The sequence below is a fragment of the Nycticebus coucang genome, chromosome 12, assembly GCF_027406575.1.
Source record: "Nycticebus coucang isolate mNycCou1 chromosome 12, mNycCou1.pri, whole genome shotgun sequence".
Classification (NCBI taxonomy): Eukaryota; Metazoa; Chordata; class Mammalia; order Primates; family Lorisidae; genus Nycticebus; species Nycticebus coucang.
In genome coordinates, this window is record NC_069791.1 from 4129286 (window position 1) to 4148144 (window position 18859).

At 40.9% G+C, this 18859-nt stretch overlaps 1 protein-coding gene across 5 annotated transcripts in view; it reads right to left on the minus strand.

The window, feature by feature from the left end:
* Window positions 1–18859, minus strand: part of MON2 (MON2 homolog, regulator of endosome-to-Golgi trafficking) — a 111258-nt gene that overhangs the window by 19295 nt on the left and 73104 nt on the right. For 4 of the 5 annotated variants that reach the window (XM_053555230.1, XM_053555233.1, XM_053555232.1 and 1 more), the window contains 5 exons: window positions 18026–18654; window positions 7735–7878; window positions 7109–7126; window positions 6697–6825; window positions 2126–2316 (listed from right to left, as the gene is read on the minus strand). In XM_053555230.1, coding sequence (XP_053411205.1) covers window positions 2126–2316; window positions 6697–6825; window positions 7109–7126; window positions 7735–7878; window positions 18026–18654 — 1111 coding nt within the window. The remainder of the gene's footprint in view (window positions 1–2125; window positions 2317–6696; window positions 6826–7108; window positions 7127–7734; window positions 7879–18025; window positions 18655–18859) is intronic. The other variant, XM_053555231.1, reaches the window with a different exon arrangement.

Consider the following 18859-nt stretch of genomic DNA (forward strand, 5'->3'; position numbering starts at 1 on the left):
GCCTGTGGCTCAAAGGAGTAGGGCTCTGGCCCCATATACTGGAGGTGGCAGGTTCAAACCCAGCCCCGGCCAAAAACTGCAAAAAAAAAAAAGAATAAGCTTGCAATGGCACCAATAAAATCTCTAGACTGAGAAGTATATAAGAAAACTAAACAAATTCTGACCATTTGCAGAAACAGAAATTAGGATCACCTGTTATTACTCCCAATTCTGAAATACCAGATAAGCTTTTATAGAAAAAAAGTAAGTTAATCTTAATGCCTGCATACCCCCAGTTGTTTACTGAATGACTAACCCACATAAGCATGCTGAGCATCTCCAGTTCAATCACTATCGTGGACCCATCTGATCACTGTCCAGGTGCCTGTGGAATTTTTTTCCTACAAGTTTATCAAATTAATAATTTAAGTGGCTTCAACTTAATAATCTGAAATGGTTATACAGCAGTACATGGTGTGTTGTGTTCATAATCACACAGTTTAAAAAATGATTAATAAATCAAAACACTGAAAAATCTTGGTAGTCACAGAGCTGCACCAGTGCGGCACAGAGGGGCTCACTTGTGTGAGATGGACTGCAGACCGCCTGGCTAGTGCAGCAATTACAGCTAAGTCCATTGTTAATGAAGGACTCACTGCAGGTCGGCATTCCCTATGAAAACCTTCTGTGATGATGGAAATGCTGCCCAGTATCTACACAGCCCACTGTGGCAGCCACTTAGCCATACATGGCAACGAGTACTTAAAACATGCCTGGTGAGTCGTAGGACTTTTATTGAAAGTTTGATTTGAATTAGTCATTTGTAACTGATGACTAGTATTGGTTCTGGGTAGTTTTTTTGGGAGACCGAGTTTCACTCTGTCACCCTGGGTAGAGTGCTATGGCACCATCATAGCTCACAGCAACCTCAAACTCTTGGGCTTGAGCAATCGTTTTGTCTCAGCCTTCCAAGTAGCTGGGAAGCTACTGATTCAATGTCTGCTTAATTTTTTTTCTATTTTTAGTAGAGACAGGGTCTTGCTCTTGCTCAGACTGGTCTCAAACTTCTTTCTTTTTTGTTGCAGTTTTTTTTGGCCAGGGCTAGGTTCAAACCCATCACCCTAGGTATATGGGACCAGCGCCCTACTCCCTGAGCCACAGGCACTACCCAAGGTCTCAAACTTCTGAGATCAAGCAGTCCACCTGCCTTGGCCTCCCAGGCAGCTAGGATTACAGTTGCGTGAGCCACTGAGCCCAGCCTAATGACTAGTATTATAATGGATAGCACAATTACAAATGGACATCAGCAAACTCCTCATTCAGAAAATTTACTGTGTCTTCCAGTCATCCTGTTCTAGGAGGAGGAGTCAAAATAGTGTCCTTAACATAAGCTTCAATTAGGTATCACACAGTGAAAATTCCACCCTTCCACACAAGTGAACATTTAGCTGATCAATACATTGCTACCGGTCCATCTACTCTTGATGTACACTGATTCTCTAAAATTTCCTCTTGTAATGCCAAATGGGCACCGGATTAAAGACTGGATCTTCCAGCTGGGTGCACCAGCTCACATCTATAATCCTAGCACTCTGGGAAGCTGAGGTAGGGGATTGCTTAAGGCCAGAGGAATTCAAGACCAGTCTGAGCAAGAGTGAGATCCTGTTTCTACAAAAAAAAAAAAAAAAAAAAATTAGCCAGGTGTGGTGGTCGACACCTAACATCCTAGCTACTTGGGAGGCTGAGGCAGGAGGATCACTTGAGCCAAGAAGTTGGAGATTGCTGTGAGCTTTGATGATGCCATGGTACTCTAGCCTGGGGTGAGGATGGGTGGAAAGACCCTGTCTCCAAAACACAAAAAGGGATCTTCTTTCATTAAGTTACAATTTTTAGGATACATTCATATGGTCTTATATATAAGACCTGTCTTACAACCAAAAACACTGCAAAAAGCAAAAATCTCTGATGCTCACAGGTAATGCACTCAGTGAATAAATGCCTAATCCAGCTGTTTTGTATATAATCTAACAACCTTATCAATTATGTGTACTTTCCAAGTGAATAAAAATCATTTTTAGAGAAATGATAGAATGTACTACTTCTTCAAAGACTGTCTTAAAAAAAAAATAAAAATTGATAAGCTGACCTTTTAGTAAAGAGAAAGTCTTCAAAAGTACTGGCTAGCTCTGGCCACATGCTGTCAAATCTTCCTGAGGAAGCATGCTGCCGGGCAACAGGCAGGCCGACAGAAAGAACTCTGAGAAGTGAAGACACGGCCAGTCTCCATGTGCTTTCAGAAGGGCAGGAGTACTTCAGACTGAGGGGAACCCTGAGGGTCTGAAAAGGAAGACAGTTTCAGGTGAGTACTAAAACATACACAACTGTACTAAAAAAAAAAAACTACAGCAGAGAAAAAACCAGCATAGGTATTTTCATTTAAAAAAAGGATATCATTTTCTAGAAATACCAATTCTCAGACAAATCCTACTGCCTATCCTACTGCCTAAATACACTTTTAAATCCTGTCTCCATCTTATAAATAAGGACCCTGAATAAGTAACATTTTTGAACCTCAGTTTTTCATCATAAAAAATAGGGATATCTCTGAGAAGTTAAGTGTAAGATGGGAAACTGACAATCCTCCAGCTTTTCTCAGCCTGATGTTACGGAGTTAGAAAATTTTGCCACAGTTCTCTTAACAAAAAATAATTTGGCTGATGTGGATCTCTCATCCAAAAACAGGTCAGTGCTAAAAAACTGTATCTTTCCTCTGTTTAGACACGTTTAGATGCACAAACACCACTGTGTTACAGCTGCCTGCCGTGCCCAGTACAGTGCTCCAGGCCCACGCAGCCAGGGTGTGCAGTGGGCTGTGCCACCAGCTGTAAGTGCACTCTGTGATACACACACAAGGACAGAGTCCCCTAACAACACACTTCTCAGAATGCGTCTTCGTCACCAAGTGATATGTGACCATTTTCCCACCAGCATTTAGGGAAGGACAAGTACAATGAAAAGTATCATTTTGAAGTCTTATGTTTCATCTCTAAAATTCTTTGAATTTTAAATTCTACTCTAATATTTTAATGTACATTTTTTTCCCTTTCCCAAATATTCCAGTAAAATTGAAAATTTAAGGAGATGATTTGTCTTTGACCATTGAGTGTACAGTGTAGCTTCTAAGCTACGGTCAGTGACCATGTATAGGGCCTTATCTTTGCAATAGACCAACTTTTCAGATAAGTGGCTTCTATTAGAAGGACGAGTTTAGTGGGCCAGAGCTGACCTCTCTGGTATAGCTCTATTTGGCAACTAGAACACCAGACTGACCGAAACCCACAGGAACAACCCAGAGCAGCATCAATGAACAGTTCTGGCATACTGTCGGACAATCTGCCCTAGATTGAAAATTCTGCTTTTGCAGAATAATTCTGCCTTGAGCAAGAGAAAGAGTAGAAAAGACAGACTTTCATATTTCAAGAACACAAAACCTAGTATCATCCCCCTCCACAGCAATTACTGAGTATTCACATGGAGAACCTGTGAACCAGTAAGTATTAGCACAATGTGGGTCTCCACTAGCAGATATTTAGCCTACCCAGAACCTATCAGTATTTATCCCCCTCCTGCCCTCCATCTCCACGCAGCCCATGGAGTTCGGGAATTAGGGCAAGGAGATGATTAGTTTATTAAGCCAATCAAATCCTCTCCATTTCCCTGGCCACAATTGCTCATTTGAGTAGGTATGAGACCAAAGCTGGTCCACCTAAGATTAATTTTAGGGACTTACGCAGTATAGTGTGACAGAGGTTCCCATGTGCAGCCCCCCCACCCCCCCACTGGACACATAATCCTTTCCTGGGCTACAAGTGAAGACACACAGAGGACACACACGGCCTGCAGAAAGCAGGACAGAGAGAAGGAGACCTGCTAAGTCACCACATCAACCAATCTCAAAGCCTTCCTTCCATCTTTGAATTTTCCAATTAAGCACACCAAAACAATCTCCTTTATTGTTACAGATAACTGGTGTCTAAATATGTCATTTGCAACAGAAGAATATTAAATAAGGCATGAGCCATTTTGAATTTACATTTTCTAAATCAAGTTAAAATAAAAATATAATTTACTACTAGCTTTAATAGTTTACTGAAATTAAAGAAGTTTAATATTAAGCATAGGTGATCTATTCAATTTACGCATTTTTAAAACATTTAAGCAACTAATGCAGGGATGGGCCCAGCACAGGCTCAGTAAATGTGTGCTGAGCTTGGAATCTCAGTTCCTAGTCACAAGGCTCATGGAAAGAAGAGCCTGTCCAAATAACCACAATATGATGTCATAAGTGGCATCACCAAGTGGGAATACACAAAAGGGATCGTTAATTCCTTTAAAAACACAAACTGATTCATGTCACTCTTAGTGTTCAATCCTTCAGGGTTAAAAAATGAAGTCTGACCTTGTGGAGATTTCTGAGGCTGACAGCTGTCTTCTCAGACTTATTCCAGGTCCTGGATCTCCTTAAATGGAATTTCTCAACATTTCTTAAAAATACACCATGATCTTTTATGGTGCTTTGTTTACTTACAGTGCTTCCCTCTCCCTTTTTTTTTTTTTTAATTGAGACAGAGTCTCACTTGATCACCCTTGGTAAAGTGCCATGGCATCATAACTCATAGCAACTTCAAACTGTTGGGCTCAAATGATTCTCTTGCCTCAGCCTCCCGAGTAGCTGGGACTGGAGGTGCCCACCATAACACCTGGCTATTTTTTTTTTTTTTTTTTGTAGAGACAGAGTTTCACTTTATGGCCCTCGGTAGAGTGCCGTGGCCTCACACAGCGCACAGCAACCTCCAACTCCTGGGCTTAAGCGATTCCCTTGCCTCAGCCTCCCGAGTAGCTGGGAACACCTGGCTATTTTTTTGAGACAAGGTCTTGTGCTGTCTCAAGCTGGTCTCAAATCTGTGAGCGCAGGCATTCCACTCGCCTTGGCCTCCCAGAGTGCTGGGCCATGCCCGGCTGCTTCCCTCTCCCTTTACCTATCAAACTCTTCTTACTCCTTCGAGTGTCACTTCTATAAATTCTTGCCAAAATCCCCTACACCAGCAGTCTCACCCTTTTGGTGCCAGGGAATGCTTTCATGGAAGACAATTCTTCCACAGAGCAAGGCTGAGGGGTGGGGAAGATGGTTTGGGGAGGATTCAAGCACACTACTCTCACCCTCAAATCACCAGGCCTCATTTTCTCAGGAGGAGTGTGCAGCCCAGACCCTCACATGAGTAGCTGCAGCAGGGTCGTCCTGCCCCTGTGACGATCTCGTGCTGCTGATCTGATGGGAGGTGGGGCTCAGGCAGTGACGCAGGTGATGGGGCAGCTATGAATCCAGACAAAGCTTCTGCTCACCTCCTGCTGTGTAGCTCGGGTCCCAGCAGGCCACGGACTGGCTGGTCCCTGGACTAGGGCCTAGGAACCACAGCCCTAGACAGTTTTTGTCTATGGGAAGAACTTTGGTTCAGCATTCACTACCTGGCATCGTTACATGCACATCTCAATGGATTCTCTTTATTATTGTTAAGACATAAGTAGCACTGGTATTACCCGTTTTTTACACATGACAAACACTCTCAGACAAGTCCATTTGTCCAAAATCATAGAGTAGTGAGTGAGCAGCAATGGCCTATTCTGAGTCAGGTCAAGGAGGATGCAAAGCCTCCCCACTCTGCAATGCCCCGAGCACATCACCTGCCGGATGATTTTATTAGTACTTTGCCTTTTTCTATTCCTATATTGAGTTATTAGATGTAAGACTCTGTCTTGTTCATTTTAAAATCTTAGCATTTAGTACCTGGGAATAGAGAAGCTTAAAAAATCACTCAATAACTGAGGAGAAAAGGTATAGTTCTGGTGAGGTAAGCAATGAGGGGTAGAAAGCAGAGTTACAAACGTTAAGGAAGAAAGATCTTTAAGAAGAAAAGGGCAGTACCATGCTAAAGGGCAGACAATTTAAAAAGGATTTAGGATTTGAAGGTTTGGTTTTCTGTAACTTGGGGAAACCAGTTTCTGCAGAGCAATACAGAGCAAAAGGGTAATACTCAGCAGGTAAGAGTGAGAGGTGGCCAGGTAAGGGCCACAAGCTGCTTAAAAGAGTCTGGAGTAAAGAAAACCCAGAAGAGGATTACAATTTGAATAGGCAGTCCAGTGAGGAGAAAGTTCTTACAGTATAAAAGGCTAAAGATGCTGAAAGGAAAATGAAAGGGTCACCAATAAAGACAGGCAGGGAGAGAGAAGGATTTACACAAAGACAAGGATGAGTCCCGGAACACAGAAAGGCCTTCTCCCATGGGGAGACAGTTCAGAGTAGTCTGTTTACTCAAGAAATAGAAGGTACATCCATACGCTCGTTTGTCCTTCAAAATAAAGGAGAAAACGAGAAATAAGCCAAGAGGAATGGGACACAGTCAACAAGAAATAAACTTAAAGCTCGTTTCCCATGCACTAAGGAATTGGCTCAAAAAGACAACATGTGTGATCAGTTAGTGGAAAGGATGGACCGCATGGTGTATTCTCCTCACACGCTTGTCAGGGGAAAGTCACTACAAATAACACAGGTTGTATTTCCTCTCTATCCCAATATAATGATAACATGAATAGTTACTTAGAATAATTTCAATAATATCGTCATCATCTCATGAAAGTGTACAAATGGCAAAAAAGTACCTTGATAATGTTCTGGAGCACTTTCTCGGCCACCACTGCTTTGTGACAGGCTGTTTTTTGGTACAAATCCACAACTACTTCTAAAGACCTTTCAGCAAACGGCACATAATTCAAGGCTACCCACTCTGCCTAGAAAGTAATATTTTCACATGAAGTTAAAAATAAATGGGAATAAATAAAACCATATTGTTTTCAAAAAGAAAGCATCTCTGTCAAAGTTTAGGCCTCCACTTTAGGTCAAAGTACATCACATGCAAAGTTTTCAGAGTATGTACTTCATGAAAAAGTAATTTTCAACCAAGCAAAAATTAAAACTATTGAAAAAACACATAAAGCATTTTATCAAATACTGAGAAAGACGTACTTTATTTGTTGCCAATAGGTAAGGACAATTTGAGGAAATTTAACTCACCGGTGCAAATAGTTGGATCTATTGTGATTCCATTGTGTTGGAAGACAAATAGAATGAGAAAAGTTAATACATATTAAAACTACTTTTTGGTCGATATAAATTGTAATTTTTATGTTGAGTTAACAAAATCAGCATGTGCATGCATTCAGAAATTTACTTTTCCCCTAAGCCAAAACAAAGTTAAATTTGCCAACTATGAATGTAAAAGTCTTCTAAGTAAAATCCAACTAAATTTCACACCAGTAGTGGACACCTTCTAATTTAGCACACACAGATTTCTTCATCTTCCATTACAGGTTAAATAAGATTAGACCTGGGGATTTAAAAGCCATTTTATATGGGGACAGGGGACCCAAGAAAGAAGTGCAAAGGACTGACACTTCTCAAGAAAAGACACATTGTAGAGTAACAGGAAAGGCCAAACTCCCCAAAGAACCAGCTGGAAGAGGAAAAGTCATAAACAAGAGAAAAGGAACAGAGAAATGGTTTCCCAAATAATGTTTCTGTTCAGCTTAAACTGTTGAGAGACATATGTAAGACTGGGAATGAAAAAATTTCTTTTTCTGAGGTTATCAAAGTCCACCTTAAGTGGAACTGACAGAGTAAAAAAAATTTTAATAAATTACCTGATTATATTTTGCATTTGCTATGTGCTTCGTTTCCAGCTGTCCGTACTGTGGAGGTTTACAGGAGAATTCTACAAATGCCAGCAACTGGTCAAATATGGCTGGATACATTATCTGCATGTTTTCTGGCCCTACACAGATGGCCTGTAAAAGCAGAATATTAACATTAGGACAGATAATCTGGACTCCACCATGTACTGTATGTGCACTTGCTTAACCAAAGGATCTTTTTTTTTTTTTTTCTTTTTGAGACAGTCTCACTATGTCGCCCTTGGTAGAGTGCCTTAGTGTCACAGCGCACAGCAACCTCAAACTCTTGGGCTTAAGTGATTCTCTTGCCTCAGCCTCCCAAGTAGCTGGGACTACAGGCGCCTGCCACAATGCCTGGCTATTTTTTGTTGCAATTGTCACTGTTGTTTAGCTGGCCTGGGCCGGGTTCGAACCTGCCAGCCTCGATGTATGTGGCCAGCGCCATAACCACTATGGGCACCGGACCTTAACCAAAGAATCTTTTTTTTTTTTTAGAGACAAAGTCTCACTTTATTGCCCTCGGTAGAGTGCCATGGCATCACAGCAACCTCCAACTCCTGAGCTTAGGCAATTCTCTTGCCTCAGCCTCCTGAGTAGCTGGGACTACAGGCGCCTGCCACAATGCCCAGGTATTTTTGTTGCAGTTTGGCCAGGGCCGAGTTTGAACCCACCACTCTCAGTATATGGGGCCGGTGCCCTACCCACTGAGCCACAGGCCCTTAACCAAACAATCTTAAAGACTGTCACATCACATATATTATACCATCTTTTATAAGCCCTGAAGGACTCCTATTTTAAACTATTAAGAAATTAAGTGTAGGCTAAAGGCATTATTCAGCTAAAAAAATTTTTTTTTGATAAAAGGTATTACTTATTCCTTAACAGAGTGGGAAAGAGCACTTAATGTCCCAGGCCATCCTCTGGTTCTACAACCTAAGAATTTGTTCAGCAATATGACCATCAGCCATGGAGAAGGCTTCACTGACCAAGACCACATTGGCCTCTATCTAACTGGTTATCAGTTGGTTGAAATAACAGCTGATTTCTATACCAGCCCTGGTCCACTGACTTTAACAATCATGAGCACTGCAGTTGGGAAAATAAATCATCTATAAAATTGGTTTCTAAAAGAAAAGCATATATTAAATTTTAATAGGGCTGGGTATACATAATGTCTAATGTATCTGAATATATTGATTTTAAAATATTTTAATATAATAAGATTTTAATGAATAGTAACTAGTTTTTCTAGATTACTCCAATTAACTTGATATTGCATATTTTAATTATTTCAGATGTGTTGAAAGTAGTTAAAATAAATCTTATTTCTTTTTTCTAGTTACAAGTGTATTTTCTCATCTTACCCTTCCATATTTGCTTGTTTTAGTGTCCATTTCTCTGTCATAAAAATATTTATGATATTATTTATAGGGTGTCTAAAATACATTTGTGCTTTACAAAACAAAAAGTATGATCACTTTATGCTGGAGAGTATAATATATCCTCAAAACACTAAGCCAAAATTCAAAGCATTTAAAATCTTTAAGGAATTTCTTTAAAAACATATGTACAAAATTTATTTTTATGGAACCATGGCTTTTTCTTAACTTATCAGATAACAGGTTAGTTTTCTTTTCCCGCTGAGATGCAGCCATTTGGCTGTACCTGGAGCTGTAGAAGAAATCACCCCAGGACGTGAGTGGACAAGCAGGCGGCCCACACCTGCGTCAGAGCGTCTCCCAACCACCATGTGAACGGGTAGAGTGGACACCTCACAGAGTCTCCCAAACGTGGTTATCTGTGTCAGAAACTATGGAGCCTGAATGGTAAAATTTACAGCCTAAAAGAATTCTCTTTATTGAGTATAAAAAACTACACAGTAATGACTGTGGAAAAGAGACTGAATTACTCTAAGTGAATTCTTTTATTTTCAATGACTAAGAAAAAGCTTGAGTGAATACCTGAAAAAACTAAGTATCACAATTTCTAAGTATCTGAGCACCAAGAAATCCCTATGCGTTTTGATTTTCAATGGTTCTTTATAAAAAGAAAACATATGAATAGTATTATAACCGATTTACAGAGCAATTCTGAGATCTTAAAAGCAAAATATGGAACCTACATTTTCTTTTTTACAACAAACTCCACAGAAGAAAAAAAATTTGCTGGCTTTTCTTCAGTATTCTGAAATTTGTACATTAGAAAATCCATAGAATGAACCTGATAAGAAATTGGAGGATCTGTCCTTGAAACTATGTGTGTGAAAACAAGGAACTGGACATGTGACTTCTGACCTGGTTCAAGGTTTTACTTGTTAACTCATTTAACAATGATCGTTCGGTGCCTGCCACGTACCAAGGTCTTTGCTAGAGAAGGTGATGCAGCCACCCCAGCTAACACTTACTGAGTGCCTGACAAATGATCTCATTCAATAGTCGAAAGTTATAGATTTATTAATTTTCTTTTATAGATAAGGAAGCTGAACTACAGAGAGACTAAGAAACTCACTCTCATACTTGTGCACAGAATAGCGCTCACTGCACCACTCCAAGGCGCCACTCGTACACATTGTGAGGACGTCCCATGCAGCCAGACCAGCTAGCCCGGGGTGTGTGGGGGGGTGGGTGGGTGAGGCAGATGGGGTATCTAGCCGCCTGACGTCAGGAAATTTGGCAATAAATAAGACAGATGTAGTCTCTTGACTTCAGAACTTAATAGCACAACACACAGAGAAAGCAGATGATCAAACCCCCAGTTCTGAGGTATAAAGGCATACCTCTCGGGCCAGATGTGCACCTCTCTAGTGACGGCACACTGAAAGCCCTGATGTCAGCACTAGTCAACTCATCCGTATAACAAAACACTTGTACTCCCCTAATATTTTGAAATTAAAAAATTTCCCAATTGCTTTATGTATGCTAAAATAACTGGGCAAAAAAAAAAAAAATCAATTAGCACATACAATAACTAAGTCAGGCTGGCTGGAAGGCAGTGGTTCGAGAACCAAGAGGAGATGGTCAGCCGGAAGCCCTGAACAGCATCAGAGCACCGAGGAGGAACAGCACAGACACTCCTCCTTAGAAAGGGAATGTGAGATCAGAAATGTGCTCTTCCTTCAGGAAGGAAAATAGCTTTTCATCAGTAAAACGTTTTGCGGGATAGCTAATAGTTTAAGGACAAAGTCTCAAAGCAAGTAAATTTTACTGGTGCAAAATTTGCTGACACCTATGGAAGAAAATATAAAAGTACTCCAACTGATAAAATGCTAATTTTTCTGTTAGGAAATATTAGTGAACCATTAAAGATCTCACATTCAAGGTTTATGAAAAATCACAGATAGTCACACAAGTAATAAAACAATGGCTAGTGAGAAAATAAAGCAAAAATGTTACTAATTAATGTAAAAGAACAATAACAAAGTTTCCTAAGTTTCAGACTGAAGGTGTATTTTGTTTTAAAAGCTATTAAAAGCTCAGAACAAATTCCTAATAGTTGGGATAAATGATCCTGTTTGTTTCTCATTGCTAAAGCAGAGTTTATTTTATTATTTTATTTTGAGACAGAGTCTCATTCTGTTGCCTTCACTAGAGTGCAGTGGTATCACCACAGCTCCCTGCAACCTCAAACTTCTGGGCTCAAGTGATCCTATTGCCTCAGCCAGGTGAATAGCTGGGACTATAGGTGCATCACCACACCTGGCTGATTTTTTCTTTTTTTAGTACAGATGGGGTCTCACTCTTGCTCAGACTGGTCTCCAACTCCAGAACTCAAGGAATCTTCTCCTGCCTCAGCCTCCCAGAGTGCTAGCATTATAGGGGCAAGGAACTGTACCCAGCCAAAAGCAGAGTTTTTAAAGAATAAAATTTATTCTACACCTATGTGAAAGACCTGGATGAGGATACTAGGTAATGGGCATCCCAAAGGCTTGTAATTTTCTTTTCTGATCTAACCTCCATTCTCTCTAGGGCAGTCTATAAGCATCTTATTTGCATGCCCAATCTTGGGGAAAAAGTAATTATTAACAGGCTACCTTTTTCCCCACTGAAAATAAAAACAGGTATTTTGATTTCAGTGACGGATAACTGATATCCGTACACTAGATTTGTTTAAATGCCAGATTCTTTTATTTTTATCTATTATTGTTTTTCCACAATTTGTTTCCCTGCATAATGCACTTAAGAGTTGAAAAGATGAAAACTTACTGCTCAGCTAGACTTCCTCCCAAGCTAATTAAGAGGTATCATGGTATATTAGAATTCAGTAAGAAACTTAACGAAAGTTTTCATTATTCTAGTTGGGCAGAATGGATCAGTTAATTGAAAAACATGATTTGCATTACACAAATAGCTACTGATAACATGCATGCTCAGAACCTAGTTCCACTCTAATTTTGTTAGTTCCTGGCTATTCAGTTGGCATGTTTTTGCTTAGCATTTTGACTGTTACAAATTATGCTATTATTTTTCTTGACAGTCTAAAAAATACTGGGTTTGACCTGGTCTTGCTTGTGGGTTTTTTTTTTTTTTTTGAGACAGAGTCTCACTTTGTCGCCCTCAGTAGAGTGCCACGGCGTCACAGCTTGCAGCAACCTCTTACTCTTGGGCTCAAGTGATTCTCTTGCCTCAGCCTCCCAAGTAGCTGGGACTATAGGTGCCCACCACAACACTTGGCTATTTTTAGAGATGAGATCTCACTCTGGCTCAGGGTGCTCTTGAACCTATGAGCTCAAGCAATGTACCCACCTTTGCCCCCCAAGTGCTGGGATTACAGGCATGCGCCACCACACCCAGCCTGGTCCTGCTTGTTAATTGGAACATGTTCAATGATTTTGGGATAATTGTTTTTAACAGTTTTTTTTTTATGTAATTCCAAAATACAACTAAAAATATATCTCTTTTTAAAATTTCTGTGAGAAAAATACTTTTATTATTTTATTCTTTTTTAACATAGGCTTATAACAACTTTGAGCAAAATTCAAATACAGATAAAAAATAACAAAGGGGGGTGGAGCAAGATGGCGGCCGAGTAACAAATTCCCTGCAACTGGACACAGTGAGTCTGGGGAGATAGGACTCCAGGCATCTCTGGCTGGTGGGATCTGCCTATAATCATCCCTTTGAGGATACAGGGAGACAGCGAGGGACTTCTGGACCCCAAGAGGAGGACAAAAACAGTGGAAAACTGGCAAGTGGTTGCATGTGTTCGAGCAACCTAATCCCGCCGGCAACAGTAAGTACAAGCAGCAGTAAGACTGCAAACCGGAAAGGCCTTACTTGTGAACTGTTTCGGTGTTTTTGGCTTGGCACTCAGTTGAACTGCCTCGGGGAGAGCTTGAGCAGGAGTGCAGAGAACTTTGGGCATTATTTAGGGCCCCAGACTGAGCCCCTGAACCAGACGGAGCTAATAGTATTCGGCTGTGGGCCGCAGGGAGCCATTGTGAGAGAACTGCCCAGGCAAGCTCCACCCTCAGGGTCCCAGAGCAAGATCGGGCGGGAGCTAGTAACCTAGTGACTGAGCAGCCTAAGGGCGGGGACTGAGCTGCCTTACAGCCTTAACCCTTAGGGGCAGAGTGAGACCAGTTTTAGCATACTGGAGACTCGAGCTGTTGCCCTGGGTAAAGTGCCATGACGTCACAGCTCATAGCAACCTCAAACTCCTGGGCTTGGCGCCACCAGGACCTCCATAAGAGCTGCACCGCAACCCCCGATCAGTGACCCGTGCTGACTGCTCGTCTGGCCAGGGATACTGGTAGCTGCGTGCCCTCTGGAGGCCTCCTTCCCTCTGCGCAGAGCCCTGCTCCTGGCCAGAGACTGCAGGAGCCTTGGGCTCTCTGTGCCAAAGTCACTGGGTGCCAGGCACTCCCAGAACTGGGTGCACCACCTCCCGCCCTGTTGCTGGATCCAGGTATGTCACACGCCGGAGCTGCTTCCACAACCAGAACTCCCTAGCTGGGACAGCCCCAGAGGAACTACACAGGGTCACGCCCTACAAAGATCCAGCAACAACAGAGTGATCCCGCTGGGGTCTAATCTTGGAGAGACACCTCCCCAACTCTGAAGATGGCCAGAGGCAACGGTGAAAAACAATCAGGAGGTGAAATCAACAGAAAAACTCTGGCAATGTGAATAATCAGAATAGATCAACTACTCCCCCAAGGATCAATGGGGCAGACACAGCACAAGATCCCATGCACAAACAAATAGCTGAGATGTCAGAAATCCAATTCAGAATCTGGATAGCAAATAAGATCGAATTAGAATTCCAAGCAGTAACCCAAAAGATATCTCAAGAATTCAACGAATTCAAAGACCGAATGACCATAGATTTTTTTTTTTTTGTAGAGACAGAGTCTCACTTTATGGCCCTCGGTAGAGTGCCATGGCCTCACCCAGCTCACAGCAACCTCCAACTCCTGGGCTTAAGCGATTCTCTTGCCTCAGCCTCCTGAGTACCTGGGACTGCAGGCACCTGCCACAACGCCCAGCTATTTTTTGGTTGCAGTTTGGCCGGGGCCGGGTTTGAACCCGCCACCCTCGGGATATGGGGCTGGCGCCCTACCGACTGAGCCACAGGACCAAAGATTTTGGCACATTGAGACAAGAAGTTGCAGCCCTCAAAGATCTGAGAAACACAGTTGAATCCCTCAGTAACAGAATGGAGCAAGCAGAAGAAAGGATTTCTGACATTAAAGACAAAGCTTTCGAATGCTCCCAAACTCTCAAAGAGGAAGAGAAATGGAGGGCAAAAACAGATCACTCTCTCAGAGAGCTCTTGGATAATTCTAAGAAAACCAATATTAGTCTTATAGGGATCCCCGAAAGCGACAAAGTGGCTTCACAGGGCACAGAGTCTCTTCTCCATAAGATTATGAAGGAGAACGTTCCAGAAATGCCAAGAGATTCTGAAATTCAAATAGCAGATAGTTTCAGAACTGGTAAATATGAAATAACAACAGACCCCTCAGAAATTCAAAAAATCCTTAACGAATACAAGAAACTCTACTCTCAGAAATATGAAAATTTGAAAGAAATCGACCAATACCTGGAAGTATGCCACCTACCAAGACTTAGCCAGAATGAAGTGGAAATGTTGAACAGGCCTATATCAAATAGCATCAACTATAAAAAATCTCCCCAAAAAGAAAAGCCCAGGACCAGATGGCTTTACGTCAGAATCCTACCAAACCTTTAAAGAAGAACAAGTACCTATACTACTAAACCTCTTCCAAAACATAGAAAAAGAAGGAATATTACCCAGCACATTCTACAAAGCAAACATCACCTTGATCCCCAAACCAGGGAAAGACCCAACAAGAAAAGAAAATTATAGACCAATATCACTAATGAATATTGATGCTAAAATACTTAATAAGATCCTAACAAACAGAATCCAACAGCACATCAAAAAAAAATTATACACCATGACCAAGTTGGATTTATCCCAGGGTCTCAAGGCTGGTTCAATATACGTGAATCTATAAATGTAATTCAGCACATAAGCAAACTAAAAAATAAGGACCGTATGATTCTTTCAATTGATGCAGAAAAAGCAAAATTTTGATAATATCCAGCATCCCTTCATGATCAGAACACTTAAGAAAACTGGTATAGAAGGGACATTCTTAAACTGATTGAGGCCATCTACAGCAAACCCACGCCAATATCGTATGAATGGAGTTAAATTGAAATCATTTCCACTCAGATCAGGAACCAGGCAAGGCTTGCCCATTGTCTCCATTGCTCTTTAACATTGTAATGGAAGTTTTAGCCATTGCAATTAGGGAAGAAAAGGTGATCAAGGGTATTCACACAGGGTCAGAAGAGATCAAACTTTCACTCTTCGCAGATGATATGATCGTATATCTGGAAAACACGAGGGATTCTACTACAAAACTTTTAGAAGTGATCAAGGAATACAGCAATGTCTCAGGCTACAAAATCAACACCCATAAATCTGTAGCCTTTATATATACCAACAATAACCAAGCTGAAAAAACAGTCAAGGACTCTATTCCTTTCACAGTAGTGCCAAAGAAGATGAAATATTTGGGAGTATACCTAAACAAAGGACGTGAAAGATCTCTACAAAGAGAACTATGAAACTTTAAGAAAAGAAATAGCTGAAGATGTTAACAAATGGAAAAACATACCATGCTCATGGCTGGGAAGAATCAACATTGTTAAAATGTCTATACTACCCAAAGCAATATATAATTTTAACGCAATTCCTATTAGAGCTCCACTGTCATATTTTAAAGATCTTGAAAAAATAATACTTCGTTTTATATGGAATCAGAAAAAACCTCGAATAGCCAAAACATTACTCAGCAATAAAAACAAAGCAGGAGGAATCACGCTACCAGATCTGAGACTGTACTATAAATCCACAGTGATCAAAACAGCATGGTACTGGCACAAAAACAGAGAAGTAGATGTCTGGAACAGAATAGAGAACCAAGAGATGAATCCAGCTACTTACTGTTATTTGATCTTTGACAAGCCAATTAAAAACATTCAGTGGGAAAAAGATTCCCTATTTAACAAATGGTGCTGGGTGAACCGGCTGGCAACCTGTAGAAGATTGAAACTGGACCCACACCTTTCACCATTAACTAAGATAGACTCTCACTGGATAAAAGATTTAAACTTATGACATGAAACTATAAAAATACTTGAAGAAAGTGCAGGGAAAACTCTGGAAGGAATCGGCCTGGGTGAATATTTTACGAGGACTCCCCCCCAGGCAATTGAAGCAGTATCAAAAATACACTACTGGGACCTGATCAAACTAAAAAGCTTCTGCACAGCCAAGAACATAGTGAGTAAAGCAAGCAGACAGCCCTCAGAATGGGAGAAAATATTTGCAGGTTATACCTCCGATAAAGGTCTAATAACCAGAATCCACAGAGAACTCAAATGTATTAGCAAAAAAAGAACACGTGACCCCATCTCAGGGTGGGCAAGGGACTTGAAGAGAAACTTCTCTAAAGAAGACAGAAGCACAATCTACAAACACATGAAAAAAATCTCATCATCCTTAATCATCAGAGAAATGCAAATCAAAACTACTTTGAGATATCACCTAACCCCAGTAAGAGTAGCCCACATAACAAAATTCCAAAACCAGAGATGTTGGCGCGGATGTGGAGAAAAGGGCACACTTCTACACTGCTGGTGGGATTGCACACCAATACGTTCCTTCTGGAAGGATGTTTGGAGAATACTTAGAGACCTAAAAATAAACCTGCCATTCGATCCTATAATTCCTTTACTACGTTTATACCCAGAAGACCAAAAATCACAATATAACAAAGACATCTGTACCAGAATGTTTATTGCAGCCCAATTCATAATTGCTAAGTCATGGAAGAAGCCCAAGTGCCCATCGACCCACGAATGGACTAGCAAATTGTCGTACATGTATACCATGGAATACTATGCAGCCTTAAAGAAAGATGGAGACTTTACCTCTTTCATGTTTACATGGATGGAACTGGAACATAGTCTTCTTAGCAAAGTATCTCAGGAATGGAAGAAAAAGTATCCAGTGTACTCAGCCCTACTATGAAGCTAAATTATAGCTTTCGCATGAAGGCTATAACCCAACTATAGCACAAGACTATGGGGAAAGGGCCAAGGAAGGGGAAGGGAGGGGGGAGGTTGTGGTGGAGGGAGGGTAATAGGTGGGGCCACATCTACAGTGCATCTTAGAATGGGTACAGGCGAAACTTACTAAATGCAGAACACAAATGCCTACATACAGTGACTAAGAAAATGCCATGAAGGCTACGTTGAACAGTTTGATGAGAATATTTCAGATTGTATATGAAACCAGCACATTGTACCCCTTGATTGCAGCTATGATTTAACAATAAAAATTAATTAGTTAAAACAAAAAAAGAAAAATAACAAAATATAATCCCCTTGGTTATTTTCTAATCATAAAAATACTTTACTGAAACTATTATTCCAAACAGTCCATCCTTATGTGAAGACACACATGGACAGACCAGAAACGCGGGTGGAGTGAAGCAGGACGCACAGGCCGCTTCTTAAAGACTCAGACTGAAATCACCTTTTAAATATATCAGAAAACCAGTTTTTTAAACAAGTAGATCTTGGCAATTCTGAATATATCCCAAAGTATACACAAATGACTATCCTGATGATCTAGAATTTATCCTCAAAAATATAGCAAAGTAAAAAAAAATTCCAGAGAACCATATGTATCATTGCTTAGACAGCCGCTGAAATCACATTACCTTCTGGAGAACATCTAACGCGGTAAGGACAGCTTCCTGTAAACTTGTCAGAACTGCTTCAGTATAAGACGGGAGGATAAAAGGGGAGGCGTCTGAACTTATGGGGACTGAAATGGCACTGTGCAGTATGACGCCCAACTTCTGCAAGTCATCCATGTTGAAACCAGTTTTTATGTGTTGGTAGAGAGCTGGAAATATCTGAATTAAAGCTGTAAGAAAAGGCTGGCTGGGAATGAAAGTCAGTTTATCAAAAGTAATAGGAGGCTTCGTGCTTTCAGATCCAATTCTATACCAAGTATTCCATGCAGCCCACCAGAGATTCAAATCTTCAAGCTCATCAGTAACTATGGGTGGCTCGGAGCAATTGTATCTTCCAAGTCTTTCTCCAATGGAGTCTGTTCTTATAAAAGGCCTGCTCAGGCCAGTGCCTGACAGGGACCCGATGAGAACAGGCACAGGGACATTAACTACAGGTGGTGTCTCCGGCTTATCTGAGTCTCGGACAGGAGACACAATCTGTAAAATTTCCTGGAAGCTTTTCAGAGCAGCCAGAGACACTTCGTTGTTCTTGCTGAGTGCAGCTGACTGTATGTGGTCGAGAAGAACGTCCCAAGCTCTTGGAAAGTCTCCTATTTAGAAAAGGAAAAATCACCAAAGTGATCAAATGTTCTCTTAATATTAGAGGGCTGAAAGCATATTTGCTTTATTTTTCTGCTTCAATTCCCACAGAACTAGAAAAAAATATGATTAGGTACTAAAATACTAACAATATGAATTAAAATCATCACAACTCAAAAATCCAGTAAAAATTTTCAGATGTAGGGGCAGCGCCTG